The sequence below is a fragment of the Pantherophis guttatus genome, chromosome 1, assembly GCF_059756535.1.
Source record: "Pantherophis guttatus breed Tessera chromosome 1, ASM5975653v1, whole genome shotgun sequence".
Lineage (NCBI taxonomy): Eukaryota > Metazoa > Chordata > Lepidosauria > Squamata > Colubridae > Pantherophis > Pantherophis guttatus.
Window position 1 is genome coordinate 299,743,052 of NC_142063.1, and position 14,901 is coordinate 299,757,952.

General features: G+C 37.6%; 1 protein-coding gene and 1 long non-coding RNA gene across 2 annotated transcripts in view; both read right to left on the reverse strand.

Annotated features, from left to right (window-relative positions):
• The window catches only part of VASH2 (vasohibin 2), a 38,518-nt gene that overhangs the window by 16,575 nt on the left and 7,042 nt on the right, over positions 1-14,901 (reverse strand). Inside the window, exons 4-6 of the mRNA XM_034427793.3 lie at positions 13,229-13,285; positions 6,175-6,249; positions 624-1,005 (exon numbers count right to left, since the gene is read on the reverse strand). Coding sequence (XP_034283684.1) covers positions 624-1,005; positions 6,175-6,249; positions 13,229-13,285 — 514 coding nt within the window. The remainder of the gene's footprint in view (positions 1-623; positions 1,006-6,174; positions 6,250-13,228; positions 13,286-14,901) is intronic.
• LOC148116906 (uncharacterized) lies at positions 2,298-5,235 on the reverse strand. Its single transcript, XR_015731527.1, has 2 exons — positions 5,151-5,235; positions 2,298-2,345 (listed from the first exon to the last, which is right to left on the reverse strand). It is a non-coding gene; the product is annotated as an uncharacterized LOC148116906 (long non-coding RNA).

Genomic DNA, 14,901 nt, shown 5'->3' on the forward strand with positions numbered 1-14,901 from the left:
ATGCTTGGCTTAATGCATGCAACTGAAAGTGTTGCCCACAGGTAACCCTGGTTTCAAAATTCAGCAGTGCAGCAGTTATTTATCCACTGGCTGCATCCTAATTGTTTAAATCGGGACAACTTTTAAGGGAGCAGCCAACAAGGGCTTTGCTGCTACTCTTGGTCAATTAATAGTTTCAACTGGTAAAAAAAGAAAAAGAATCAATGGAACTGGAGAAAAAAGTGTACGGCATCGAATAACCAGAGGGTGCTATGCCAGCTGGAGGGCTTTTCCCCTCTACATACTGGATGACAATGGTCAGGGCTGGAATTTCAGCAAAGAAATCTGCCTAAACTTCTTTAAACATTATGCATGAGTGCGGAATGGAAAGCAGAACAGCAGAGATCTAGTCCAGGCATAGCATAAGATACTGCTAGCTCCGAGATGGGATAGGAATATGGCAAAGTAACCAGGTAGAGCAGGTCATATTCATTGATCTTTGATGAAATCAGCCGAATGACACAGGAACTTGCCTTATTTACAACCTTCCCAAGCAAAACAGTTTCCCATGCTCACCCTACTGAGAACCATTTGTGAGAACTAAGCTTCTGCCACTTTCCAAATGTCACAGAAACAGTACATACCTTCATCCTCATGTCCCTGGCATATTTCTCCAACTCCTTCCTTATCTCTGTCCGCATCATCTTTGACATATTAAGCACCAACTGCTTCCATTCGATGGGCTGAAAACTGTGAGGCTCATGAGGGACATACAATCCAATCTTCACTTTTTTAACCGAGTGTAAGTACTTTTTATAGGAGTCTTCAAATTCAAAGATGAGGTCACTCAGAGTTCGGTAGATTAAGGGCTTGTCCATCAACTCTGACCTTCGGCTCATGCCCAGTGATCCATATCGGCCATTGAAATAAATTCCAAGCACCACGTGATGAAAATTGCTCCCTGAGAAGTGGGATTTAAAGCTGATTGGGAATCGTTCCACAGAAGACTGCCCGTTGGTTAAGTATCTGGTAAGGGCCATGTCAAGGCAACAACAAAGCAAAGACTCCAAATAATAGAAAATGTTTTCCAGGTCACTATCTCCAATTTGATGCTCTTTTCCACTGATTCCCATTGTTCCTCCATGTACCCCTCTCTTTGTTGTCCAACCAAGACAGATAAAAGGTCTTTCTATGTGGCCATGTGCTTAAACCCCTTGAAGATACATTTTGTGTGAAATCAATCCAGGTCCAGTTCAAAAATAAAGAATGAATATTGGGGTTCATTCCAATGAATGAATGAATGAATGAATATTGGGGTTGCTGAAGGCCCTGATATTTAAGCCAAGCAGTGTCTGTGGACTTTGTGTGTGTCTAAATCAGCAAGATGACAAAGAGAGAGTTGCGATGCAAGCCTTATTGTTTCATATTCAGATTTTGTTCATATTGAAATCACAATCCATGTTCAAAAAAGGCAGTTTGTATCACAATGCTCCATCTGACAGCAGGTTTAGACACACACATAGCCCACAGTCATCACTGTGTATGGCTTTTTATGAGACATTCCAATCTTGCAAACTTTCCAATCAAATAGTTCTCTCCATTTCACTGCACAATATAAATTCCCTTAGTGTAAAGGAAAAGTATCTCCAGCCTCTGTTTAACTATTTTCCTCGTCCCAAGATGCAAACAATGGTAAAACCAGAAAGCTTCATTATCATTTCATTCATTGTCGAAGCAAGAGGATACAGCCACTGTTCTGATAGATCAGCCCCCTATTTCTGCTTTGAAGGACACTCTTGACTTAATTCTCCTAATCTCCACACTTCAGTCTCAAGATTCCTCTTCTCCTCCCAAAGTAATTGGTCTTATGTAATTGAAAGATTAAGAAATCCATCTCAAAATATTTCTATCCACTCCTTTTTCAAAAAAAAAAAAAAAGCCAAGCAATTCTTCTTTCTACACTCTTAGGAAAGGTATTGTTTGATATTTGCATGAAGGATAAGCATGACACAAGCAGGCATAAAAATGCTATTTTAAAATAAGGTGGTGCGAGGTATTTGCTCACAGCCTTATAAGTTTCTGGCTTCTACAGCACTTGCAGTTATTTCCTTGCTCTTCCTACTTCATTCTCCTTAAACAACTAAGATCACATCCCACAAAGACACTAACAGGACAAGCCATTTCAACATCTACACCATTTCTCATCGTCATTTGTCACTTAGCCTTCCACCAGATCTGAACCTGGTCAAAGCTCCAACTTTAATTGGAAGCAAATGAAAAAGTTTTCCAGGATTAAGGATATTTCTAGTATTTTCCTATTTGTCTTTCTTTCATTCAAAATTTCCAGGACATCAGTATTAATTTTCCTGGGAAATTAAAATAGCACCTTTTTTTTTTGAAATATTTTTTTTATTTTTAAACAAAACATAAAAACATCCATTCCAATTACAAGTAGTGTGTCAGTCGGTTACAAATCTTTTGTGCTTCATCTCATATTCATCATTATGAATTCTCTAATTTCTCATATTATTAATCTAACATATATCTTTATATCATTATTCTCATTTGTCATTCATTTAACAATGGCATTTTCATCCCATTAAAATCATTTCCATAAATTGTATTATAACATCCATTTCATATTTCATATTTCATTTCCATGTTTTATTATCTAGCCATTGATAAAATAAATCCCATATCTTATAGTATTGTTTATCTTTCTGTTCTCTAATTTCAAATGTCAATTTGCTCATTTCAGCACATTCCATAATTTTCCTAACTTCATCTTGTTTAGGTATTTCCTCATTTTTCCAATTTTTAGCAAAAACAATTCTAGCCGCTGTCAATACATTCACAATCAGGTAACTCAATTCTCTATTATATGTTTCTGGTAAAATCCCTAATAAAAAAATCTCTGGTTTGAAGTCGATATGCTTTTTAATCATTTTTTCCAACCATGTGTGGATTTTAGTCCAATATCTTTTGGCTTCTACACAAGTCCACCACATATGGTAATATGAGCCCGGTATCTGATGGCATTTCCAGCACTTTCCGATTTGTTCTTGAACATTCTGGCTATTCTCGTCGGGGGTAGATGCCACCTATAAAACATCTTATACAAATTTTCCTTATATGCTGTTGACATTGTCATTTTATAATTTTGCAACCACAGTTTTTGCCATTTCTCTAAATCAATTCCATGACCAAAATTTTTCTCCCATGCAATCATTGTTTCTTTAATTTGTTCTTCTTCCAATTTTACCTCTAATAAATAATCATATAGTTTCTTAATTACATAGTCATCAGAATCTGTTAAAATTTTATCCAAATTAGTCAAATTATTATAAAAACCTACTGTTTTACAATCTTTATTATATCTAGAACATGTTGTATATAAGCAAACCAATTCATCTTAAAACCTTGTTCTTCCAGTTCTTGCTTCAATTTAAGTTCACCCTTTTCATTCAGTAACTCACTATATCTAACAATTTGTTCCCTTTTGAATGTTATTGAATGTGAAAATGCTTCAATCGTCGACACCCAGACTGGAATTTTCAACTAATAATATTTTTTTTCTTCTCCCATAGCACCTTTTAAGTTTACACTTTAAATAGGATATACAGAGCTCTAGATATACATTAAGATATATTGCCAAGGTAGAAGTTGAATTTTAAAGCTTGTATTTTTCTTTTACGCAATGGACTTCTAGATTGCTCTGCCTTATCTTAGTGTCTATCAAATTCTGGGAGTATTGAACTGATCTACTTTATATTCTGACTTCAATACAAAGGAGTTGAAATGATTCAAAGCACCAGGCTTTTTATATATCTGAAATTATTTCATCTATATGATCCTTTGCATAACCAGGTTCATTGGAGAATTTTTCCTATTACCTCCTCTGTAATGCCTCTGAAACAGAATACTGACTGCAGCTGGTCCACCATCTGGAATGCCTTGCCTAAGGCTTCATCTCCCTTTGCAGAGTAAGGAAAGCTCACCTTGGCCAACAGGCTTTTTGGCTGCTTGATTTCAGTGCAGCAATTTAAAGCATAGTAATCTTCCAAAGGAAGGAAGAATGATTTAAAGGCTCTGTTCATTTCTGAGCCAATTTTAAAATGTTGCATAATATCAATACAGGTAGTCCTCGATTTACAACAATTCATTTAGTGACAGTTCAAAGTTTCAATGGCACTGTAAAAATTGACTTATGACCGTTTTTCACACTTACAACTGTTGCCAGCATCCTTATGCTCACATGATCAAAATTCAGACACTTGGCAACTGACTTATCTTTATGACGGTTACAGTGTCCCGGAGTCATTTTGCAGCCTCCTGACAAGCAAAGTCAATGGGGAAGCCAGATTCACTTAACAACTTTATTACTAACTTAACAACTACAGTGATTTACTTAACAACTGGGACAAGAAACCTCGTAAAATGGAGCAAAATTCACTTAACAAATGTTTCACTTAACAATAGAAATTTTGGGCTCAATTGAGGTCATAAGTCAAGGGCTACCTATATAGGCAAAAGACTTCTTAAAATCATGTTTAAACCTTCTTTATCAGGTTTCTCTTATTATTTCCAATTATATTATATGCCTCTATACAAAAAGGAGCTTTAGCAGGAGAGCTAAATTATAATTGTATAATTTTATTATAATAAAGAATTACCAACATAATGTACCTTGTCCTAACTCTCTTTGCAGTCCTCTTATGCTTTGTAGTTGATAAAGTTTTGCTAAGGCTGATACAACCATAGAACCCTGGAAATAAACCAAGGCTACCTTAGGGGTCAGGATTAACATTGGGATTGCCAGGACATTGAGGTGACAATGTAAACTGTTTTTTTTTCAAGATTCTTCATATCATCTTGTACATTTGCCATAAAGAAAGCATAAAGAACCCTACATACATCAAAAAGAAATTCATCAATCTTTTTTAATCCAACACCATACAATTGTTTTTAATAAGAGATGCAGAGAATCTCTAACTATAAGGATTTAAGAAATCATATTCAGATGTTGAAAATTTGGGGGAGAGGGCACAAAAAACTTTGCATGAAAACTGATTGGAACCTTTTGCAAGTCTTTGTCACAGGAGGCAACTTATATATTTTCCTCTGCTTTATTCATAAAGAATTTAATATGCACAGGAGTATGTTCCACTTACCTTCGCTACCGGTTTGCAATGGGAGTGTGCACGGGGAACTTCTGCGCATGCGCAGAACATCTATGATGATGTCCGGGAGGGTGGGCGGAGCCTCCTGCCACCATTACTACCGATTAGCAAGATCCGGACTGAACCGGTAGCAACCCACCACTGAATATGCATCTAAATGAACAAAACTTCTTATAAGGAGTCAACAGCTGTTCCTTCAGCCAACAGGTCAATCTTGCTTATGAACTGCTCACCACATAAGATAATTTCAAAAGATATAATACAGGAAAGAAGTGCCGGAAAGACTACAGAGAATCCTCATTTACCTGCCACTGATTTGTTGTTGTTTCATATAAACCACAACAGATTTAGTAATACGTTGACTCCACTCACTAATTCTGTCAAAATTGTGAGAATGGATCTGGAGCGGATTCCAAACTGCCACAAATATCCCATATGAAAGCCACCAAATTTGAAATCATATTTGTAATAGCAATGTGCAAAACCCTTCCCTTGTATTCTCTATTGAGGAAGACCAAATGTTTTTCTTTATTTGTTTAAAAGCATAACTGTGGGGCAAAAACTCCTACCCAAAATAATTTTAAGTGTTTGTTCAACTTTGCTTCTTCAATTTTGTTCAGAAAATGTATCTATATCTGATTTCTCTTACAATTTGAGCAGATAATTTTTTGCAAATGAAAATATATATTTTTGCTATGTAATCACATTCCCCGAATTAGTCTAGAATATCTTCAAGAATATTTTTTACCCTTTCCTTTCTTTTTTTTTATTTATCCAATATACCCAGCACTTAAATCCAATATTATTTGTTTGTATCGGGTATCCTGCAAGGAATCTCAAATGTCCTACAACTCATGTCTATATTTTCCTCCCCCACTACCCCAACCTTACTAAAGGAGGAAAGAGTGACTCACCTAATGTTGATGATGACACAGCAGCCAAACAAGCTAGTAATTCTATTGCTTCTCTAATTTTAAAAGAAGGTCAAACAAACGAATTAAAAACAAAAGGATACATCCCTAGGATAACTGCTTCAAGGCATTTGATTGGCAAAGACTCCCTGGTCATTTCTTTTGCTGATTCCATTAGCCTAAAACGTGATAAAGGAAGAGAAAACAAGCTAAATTTTTGGAAACAAAATATGGCTTAAACAAACAATTGTATCTGAAAACAGTTTTCATATTCTGTAGCCTTGTTTACATATAGAAATTGAGTCAAACACTGAGGAGGCTGGGGAGGAACATGGGCCAATCCTGGAACCTGGGGAAGGCCGGATGAGGGCTCTGTGTCAGAGGCAGAGATGGGGCAGGGCCATCTGGGAATGATGCGTGGACTCCGGAGCCCCCAGAGTCGGATAGCAGAGAGGCAGAGGAACAGGAGGAGCCTGTTCCTAGTGCATGCATGCGCAGAGCTGCCAGAAGGCAAGAGCAGCTAAAGCAAAAGGGACGACTCAGGAGTAAGGCCAGGAGATGATTGGCCCCTCCCATAAGGCTTAAAAGAGAAACAAAGGCACTTGGGCCTTTTGCAGGAAAACAATGTTGCTAACTCGGTTTCCAGTCAGCATCTCGTTTGTTTCTGAACTCTGAATGGGGCTTTGCCAAGTAAGGCCTTTTGGCAGGGTGTCAAAGAAGATAAAGATTGGTGATTATCCCGAAGGACTTCTTCCAAAGGACTTTTGTTGCAACTAATTGGGACTCAGGTGGGAATGAAAGTAATTCCCAGCTGTTACAATGAAATAGGTTTTTTGGGACTAATTGTGTCTTGTAATGACTCAGTAAGCCTAGGTCACAACAGCAACATTCCAGGGTCCCGTTCCTTGGAATGAGTAGAACAGCTTCCAAAGGCAGCAGGGCCAATTTATCACATTTTACAGGAAATAAAGTAATATATTTTACCACTACAAATTTATGCAACCTTAAATCCAGAGTCTAAACTCACTTAAGTTACAGTTATGAAGCCTGGCACAAAGGAGCCTTTCAGTGGACAAGTCTGTTCAGACCATTTTCTCTCTCCATTCTTTATTGCAACTTCTCAAATCCTAGAACGTTTCCAGATGAAGGTTTTATTATGCAGTTGCCAAACTGGTTGACAGCATGGCCAGGTACTCTGCATCATACCAGATTCCAGTTTCCTCTTGCTGAAATAGTATGGTGTTATGCAAATACATCAGCCTTTTGGCTTTTTTTCTTGATTGCCAGATTTTGTGCAAATAGGAAATTTTTGCTTACAAAATATATGAAAATAAATAAACCTCATGACAGCAGCAGCAAAAGCAGCTGCTTTGGAATATGCCCATTCGTTCTGTTAACCACTTGGCCAAGAGTTTAGATCACTATCTAAATTCTGGAAATAGCCACTGTCTTCTATAGTATTTGGAACTCCCCTATTTTTTTCTTATGATTCTCTTTTTCTTTTTATTAGAAGAAAAAATGAATTCTACCTGCCTAGCAACAGGAGTCATTTTTCTGAGAATATCTTTATTCAAGGAACTGAGATAATGAAGGGGACTAAATTAGTTTGGCTGCTGCAGCTCCTTAATCTTGTAGATGCCCTTCCATTAAAAAAGCTTTCCTTATCCATCCCCTTTTTTTCAGAAGTACATGAAAACTGCTATAGATAAATACAGAGCACCCTTTTCTAAATTAAAAGAGAAATGGTAACACTAAAAATAGTGCCAACATTTTTCTGGGTACCTTGAAGACCTCATGTCAAGGAACACAGCAAATAGTCTACCAAAATATATATAGTTAAATGCAGAGCAAAAACCAGAGTTCTGGGGGAGTTCCAGAGTAAACTGACATTACTGTGCTTAATTATATCTCTTTAGTACAAATTTGAAGTCTACTTGTTATCTAACTAAGACAATAGCTTCCCCAGTGCTAATAATCACAGCTTATTTGCTGCAGGTTAAAAAAGGAACTGCAACTGACTTTGCACACTAACAGATATTGAAGATTTATTGTGTTCATCCCACCGACTCATCTAAGTGATCACTAAAAAATAATCCAAATTGTTCTTTAAAAGAATATTTAGTATTACGCCTGTATTTATTTACACTGATTGCCAATTACTGCTCATGAAATAACAAAAATCAAAACAACTGAGATCCAAAGTGTAAACTGAAACCTTTTAATTGGAATAAAATGGGTTCTTATAACAGCAGTTATCTGAAAGGCTTCTACTCTTTTTTTAAAAAATTAACTTTTTAAAAAACATTTTTTAACATTTTTTAAAAAATGTTATAAAAGTATGATCCAGGTTTCTACTCTTTTTTTTAAAATTAACTTTTTTAAAAACATTTTTTAACATTTTTTTAAAAAATGTTATAAAAGTATGATCCAGTAACATTTTAAAAAACTGGAAAAAGCATTTTTTTAAAATTGGTATATTGGTTTTTCTAAACATTAATGGACTAGAAAGAAAGATAGCCATGATTGAGAACATCTTTGCAATTCCTATTTAAATAAATGCTACAAATATATTATTGTATATCTCTAGGCTCAAAATACATGATATAATAATTATGTAGCATGTATAGACTTTAATTTTTAACCTTCCTTTAAAATTGTTTTAAAATCCTTGTTTTCCATGAAGTTTTTGATTCACATTGTTCGTGTACATAACTCATTGCAGCTAAAGTTAAGTATATTAAATTTTATCATGCTGGTTTTCTATTCTATCCTACCTCCTCAATCTCTGATGTTATTTATGGGATACACTTTAAATTGTAAGCTTCACCACCATTCCAATTCTCACTAAAGAAATACAACTGTAAAAATACAGACACACAGGCTGCTGTGCTAAAAATTGCTGCCCCAGCCAAATCTCCCAAACACTGTATATCTTACCTTCAAACATCTTTCCATATTCTGCCTGGGATCACTAAACAAATGGTTCAAGATAAACCATAAGCTGAACCACGGCATCCAAATGATCTGAAATATGTGTAGTAATAAAAGGACACACTCTGTGTGTGCGCGCACACACGCACAAACCTCCAAATACAATCACTTCATGTCTATGTCTCCTAACGATGGATGGTTGTTTATATAGATATGGAGCTGTATCAGTAGTTCTGTGTCTATATATAAACATGTATTAGTATCTATATCTCTGTATGTATGTATGTATACACATCAGTGGTGGGATTGAAATAATTTAACAACTGGTTCTCTGCCCTAATGACCAGCTAGGTAGGTATGTCTGAGTGGTCATGTGACTGGGTGACTGGCCAGGGTGGGCGTGACACGGGACTCGTGTGGTGCTAAGGCAGGGCTTCCCTGAGACCCTCCCTCCCTCTCATTATACAGGTAATCCTCACCAGACAGGCAGGTAGCTGGGCTGCGTGGGTGGCTGGGGCAAAAGCAGGCAAGTGGGTTGGGCTGTGGGGGCCACATGGTCAAGGCAAGCGAGCTAGTGAGCGAAGGAGCCAGAGAACAGCAGCTGCTATGCCGTGGCCAAAGCGGGCGAGGTGAGATAAGGAGTGACTGGGAGGGGCGGGGTGGGGTGGGCAGGGCCAGCCAGTAGTGAGATTAGCCGGTTCTGCGCAAAAATTTAACAACTGGTTCACCCGAACCGATCCGAACCGGTTGAAGCCCACTTCTGATACACATACATAAACATGCATACCCTCATAGAATTCACAGGGCTGGACTTAGGTCTATTGCAGCAATACAATGACTACAAACTGATGACACATTTAACCCCATCTTCCAGCTCAGCTTGCTCTTCTCCTGCAGGTTCCATAGAACATTTTCACAGCCTTCCTGAGCTGTATCAGGTGAATATCAAGTAGATCTCTGGAGGAGGAAAGAGTATTCCAAAGGGAAGAAGCTGCCACTAAGAAACTTGATTTCTAGGCACTCTCCCTAGAAGGGGATATTTAACTATCCTTGTTAGGAGAAATATATCAAGAATAAGCCATTCTTCCTTGGAGGAGATTGTCTTGATGATATCTGGAATTAAGCCATGTAGGGATTTATAAGATGAACCCAGCACTTTAAATTGTATGTGGAAACTTACCAGAAACCTACCAGATATCAATAAACTAAAGTCTTATTCGTCTCCCTGATGCAAGTATATATGCTTCTCTTCAGTGGTGAAATCTAAAATTTGTTACTACCGGTTCTGTGGGCGTGGCTTGGTGGTGGTGGGGTAATGTGACTGGGTGGGCGTGGCAAACTTTTTTTTTTACTTTTAAAACCATTTTTTCTACAACCTCTTCAGTGAAATGTTAAAAAATTAAAAAATAGAAAAGTTAAAAAATGCTTTTAAAAGGCTCTGACGATCCCAGCTGAGCCGCACGATCATCAGAGGAGGTTTTTTTTTTTAACTTTTAAAAGCATTTTTTCTGCCGAAGAGATTGTTTTAAAATAAAAAAAAAAGCCTCTGATGATCGCACGGCTCAGCTGGGCGGGGGGGCAGGGATTTTTGCTACCAGTTCCAAACCACCCGGTGCCATCACTACCGGATCGGGCAATCCGGTCCGAACCGGGAGCATTTCACCCCTGCTTCTCTTGCTGTACCTCTGAGGTATCCTATTTGTGGGCAGAGGCAGGTCATCTTACCGTATTTTTCAGAGTATAAGACACACCTTTTTCCCGAAAAGGGGGTGAAAATTTAGGTGCGTCTTATACACCGAATGTAGCCCCACTGGCCCCCGCCTTTTGGCCTGTGCCTCGCAGCAGTTACCTCCTTGCAAGCAAATAGCAAGAAAAAACAGCTCCTTTCAGCTTCAGCACAGCCTAATTAGCACAAATTGATTGAATCAGCCTCCCGACTCTCAGCTGATGTGCTCTCAGCTGTTTTGAGGAGGGCTCTGCTGCTTGCTGCAAAGAGGTAAATTGCTGGAGCAGATTTTTTTTCCCTTGTGCTAATCAAGCTATGCTGAAAACAAAAATAAAAGTAAAGCAGGCTGTTTGCTGTTTGCTGCAACATCACAAAATTAGGCAGAGGCAGAGGGAGAGGGAGATTTCTTTTTCTTCTTTTCCTCATTGCATACTCCGGTGCGTTTTATACTCCAAAAAATATGGTATATTATATTATTAAAAATATAGGGCTGCATTAAGAGGGCCCTTCCATATTTGCAAACACATCTTACAGGCTGCAAGTACTGGAACTCATAATCCTTTGAATTATTTCCATGGGCAAGAAACTAACATGAGTTCTCTTGGGCATATTTTAGGATACATTCAGAGTGTATGTTCATATTCAAATGTGACCTCAGCAAATTTATATTCTTTCCTAATTACAATGATCCTACACCATGCTTGTTAAAGTTAAACATTATTTAGTTTTACATTTGTCATTTATGGGATAAATGAAGGGTAAATTCTTCCTGCTAAGTATTGAAAGACTGAAAAGAAACTAGCTATCTCTGTTCCATATCGTCAGATGTTGCTGGTTCTTCCATATGTAAATTGCAAGGTAACAATTAATTTCATTATGTATGATTCATTATGTGTGAAATAATTTCATTATGTGTGGTTTATTTTGAAGGAGGGGAGGGCACTTTAACTACTATACAAAGTTTTTTTAATAATATCACAAAACAACTGGAGTACCACCTGAACACCATCAGCACTGAAAAAATTACTATGGTCAATTACAAAAATCAGCTTTACTTGGAACAACTTACAGTACATCCTGCAATGATACTTTTAACATCAACAAACAACATTATCTGCCGATCCCACGTCCTTGAGAAAGACACAGTAAGTGGATAAAAATGCCAACTCCAGTCTAAACATCTGGCTGACTCTATAACCAACCATAATAATGACTTGATAGGTAAATAAAAATGCCAAATCCAGTTTAACCATCTGGCCAACTATGCGACAAACCTTAATAAAAAGCTTTTTGAGCAAGTTAGATGGTTTGTACCAGGGCCACTTTCATTGTCAATAGAAAAAGCAGCATGTAAACTTTAATATGCATCTCATCACAGCAAAGCATTCAGTAACAATGGGTACATTTTTCAGTGAAGACAACTGTGAAGTTCTGTGCAAATGTTGCTTGTACAAATAATCTTTGTTTTCTTTCCCTTTGTTTTCAGAATGAATACACACACATATATACACACACACACACCTATTGTGGACAAAGGTCCTAATCCAGTGTTTCTCAAACCTGGCAACTTCAAGATGCATGGACTTCAATTGCCAGAACTCCCCAGCCATCCATACTAGCCAGTTTGAGGAACACTGTCCGAGTCCAATCTTTACAGCTCTAAGTGAGACAAACAGTCTATTTAAGATGTTGGAAAGTTACCACCACAGCCAATGGGGCAAGCAAATAGCAGGACTCCATATCAATTGGTTTTTTATGTCTCTAGTACAAATGTTTGTACCTGGGGTGTTGATAAACATGATGGCTGAGTATTATAGGAGTTAAAGTCTAAATATCTGAAAGATTGAGAAAGGCTATCTAGGTTCATGACTTTTCTAGACCAAAAGTAAGAAAATGTTTTTCCGACATGCTGCAGTTCCCCCTTCGGTCCTGCCTTAGCGACACAGGAGCATGCTGAGTGTCACTGTTACATCACCAGAGAATGAGAGGAAGTAACATTTTCAGAATCATTTCCCCCATTTTGGGGACTTTATAGGTGTTTTAAGAAGTCCCAAGGTTTAAGGCATTCAGTTCATTCTTAGACTTTTCACGCCTCCCCACCACCACCACTCCAAATGGAAAAGGGGATCTAAAATTTGAGATCTGTGCTTTTTGGGGCCACATATGGCCTCCTGGCCACAGGTTAACTACATTTATATTAGATGGATTCTTCTTTCGTTCTTGTGCAGCAGAAGGAAAACCGCAGACAATACATGCAACAAAAGACGTATAAACTGTTGACTTTGTGGTTTGATGGTGATGCATCATTGAAGACTGGGAATAGAGACGGGTTGGATGTGTAATTTGAGAGATGATGAAATATTCAAGAAGAGTCTGTGATACATGCTGTCAAAAAGCAATGCACTATTTTATCTCTTGGGGCCATTTATTGGGTTTGCAAGCCCCTGTGTAAAAATCACAAGTCAGTTAGAAAATCATTCTTTCTGCACAATGTTACATACCCACTTAGAGGTCTTGTTTTTCTAATTTCGAAGAATTGAGTTCCCGTATGGTTATATCTGGATTTCATTTGTTAAGACAAAGTGATTGCAAAAATGAAGAAAGCAATAGTACATGTGTAAGATTCAAATAAATAAACTTATCATAATCTCTTCAAGAAATACAATATATACACTGAAATATAACTAAGAAAAATAATTTAATTCACTTGAACCACTAGACATCACCAGATCATCCTTTGTCCATACCTTTATAGCACAATTTTCAGTACTAAATGCATCTCTCCATGGAACAATACACACACACACACACACACACACACACACACACACACACACACACACAGTTTAGGGCTAGGTCTTTGCTTCAGTAGTATTGTCTTCTTAAGATATGTTTCAATTTTTTCTTTCACCGTGGTTCTTGACTTAGCCTTTTGGCAACTTTCTTCCTGATGGGCCTAAGAAATAATCTAATAGGCTATAAAATCATTCCCTTCCAAAGAATAATGTTATAAGCAAAGAATTACTCCTCCAAATACTGAAAAGCCTACATCTTTCAGAAGGCATTGTGAAACTACTTTGAGAGTTACTCAGATTGTCTCTGCATGCTTGTTCACATATAGATGCTTTTCTAACAGCATGTTTGGAAGTGCTATCCAAATTGCTACAATTATTGAAAAATCAGGATTTCTCTCCAGTCTAAATCCAAAGCGGATATCATAAGAGGCTATTTAGGCCATTAAGTTCAACTTTCTGCTCAGAGCAGGAATCCAAATCTAAGCATCTCAGCCAGATGGCTGCCTAGCCTCCCTTTGATTATATCTAATGAAGGAGAACCTACAAGCTGAGTCAATTGGATTGTGATTTGATCTGTTCAGAATTTTTTTGTAATATTCCGAATCTATCCTCCTAAAACTTAAACCCACTGTTTTGTATCCTGCACTCTGCAATGAGAACAAACAGGTCTAGACCTTTTTCTATATGAACATACTTTCCGACATGTCTTTGCTGCCCTTTCTGAATCTCCTTCGATTTCTTAGAATCCTTCTTAAATTATGGTGTTGAAAATTTGAGTAGTATTTGAGCAGGGTTCTGATGAAAGTAAATTCGAACAGAATAATTACATTTTTGTGATTTGGAAACTAGTATTTATGCAGCCTAAAATTGCCTTAGCCAAATCATGTTGCTGACATATTTAGTTTGTAATTAATCATTATTCTAAAACCTTTTCTGCAAGAATTATTACTGTGCAGTAAACATAATATAAGCAGTATCGTGCTGATCGTATGAATGGCCCATCCAGTCCAGCAGCCTGTTTTCACAATGGCCAATCAATTGCCCAAGGAAATCTCCCGGCATATGACCTTCAGAGACAGAAACACTGACTGATAGCCATTGATCCCCATGGCTTTCTTGAATTGGTCCAATCCTTTTTTTTTAGGCCACCAACCACATCTCATGCTATAAGAATGCATATCACCTATTTCTGCTGCCACAATATATTGCCCTAGATGCCGCTGCATTGTTATCCCAATGAGCCTGTCAGGGTTGAAGGTAATCAGATTGGAACCAGTTCTGTTTAGGCCAGATAGAGAGCAGGAGCATTCTAATCTCAAGTATGGGAAAACCATGGCTTTGGTCCATTGACTGAATAGGGCAGAAGAACAAAGCTTAAA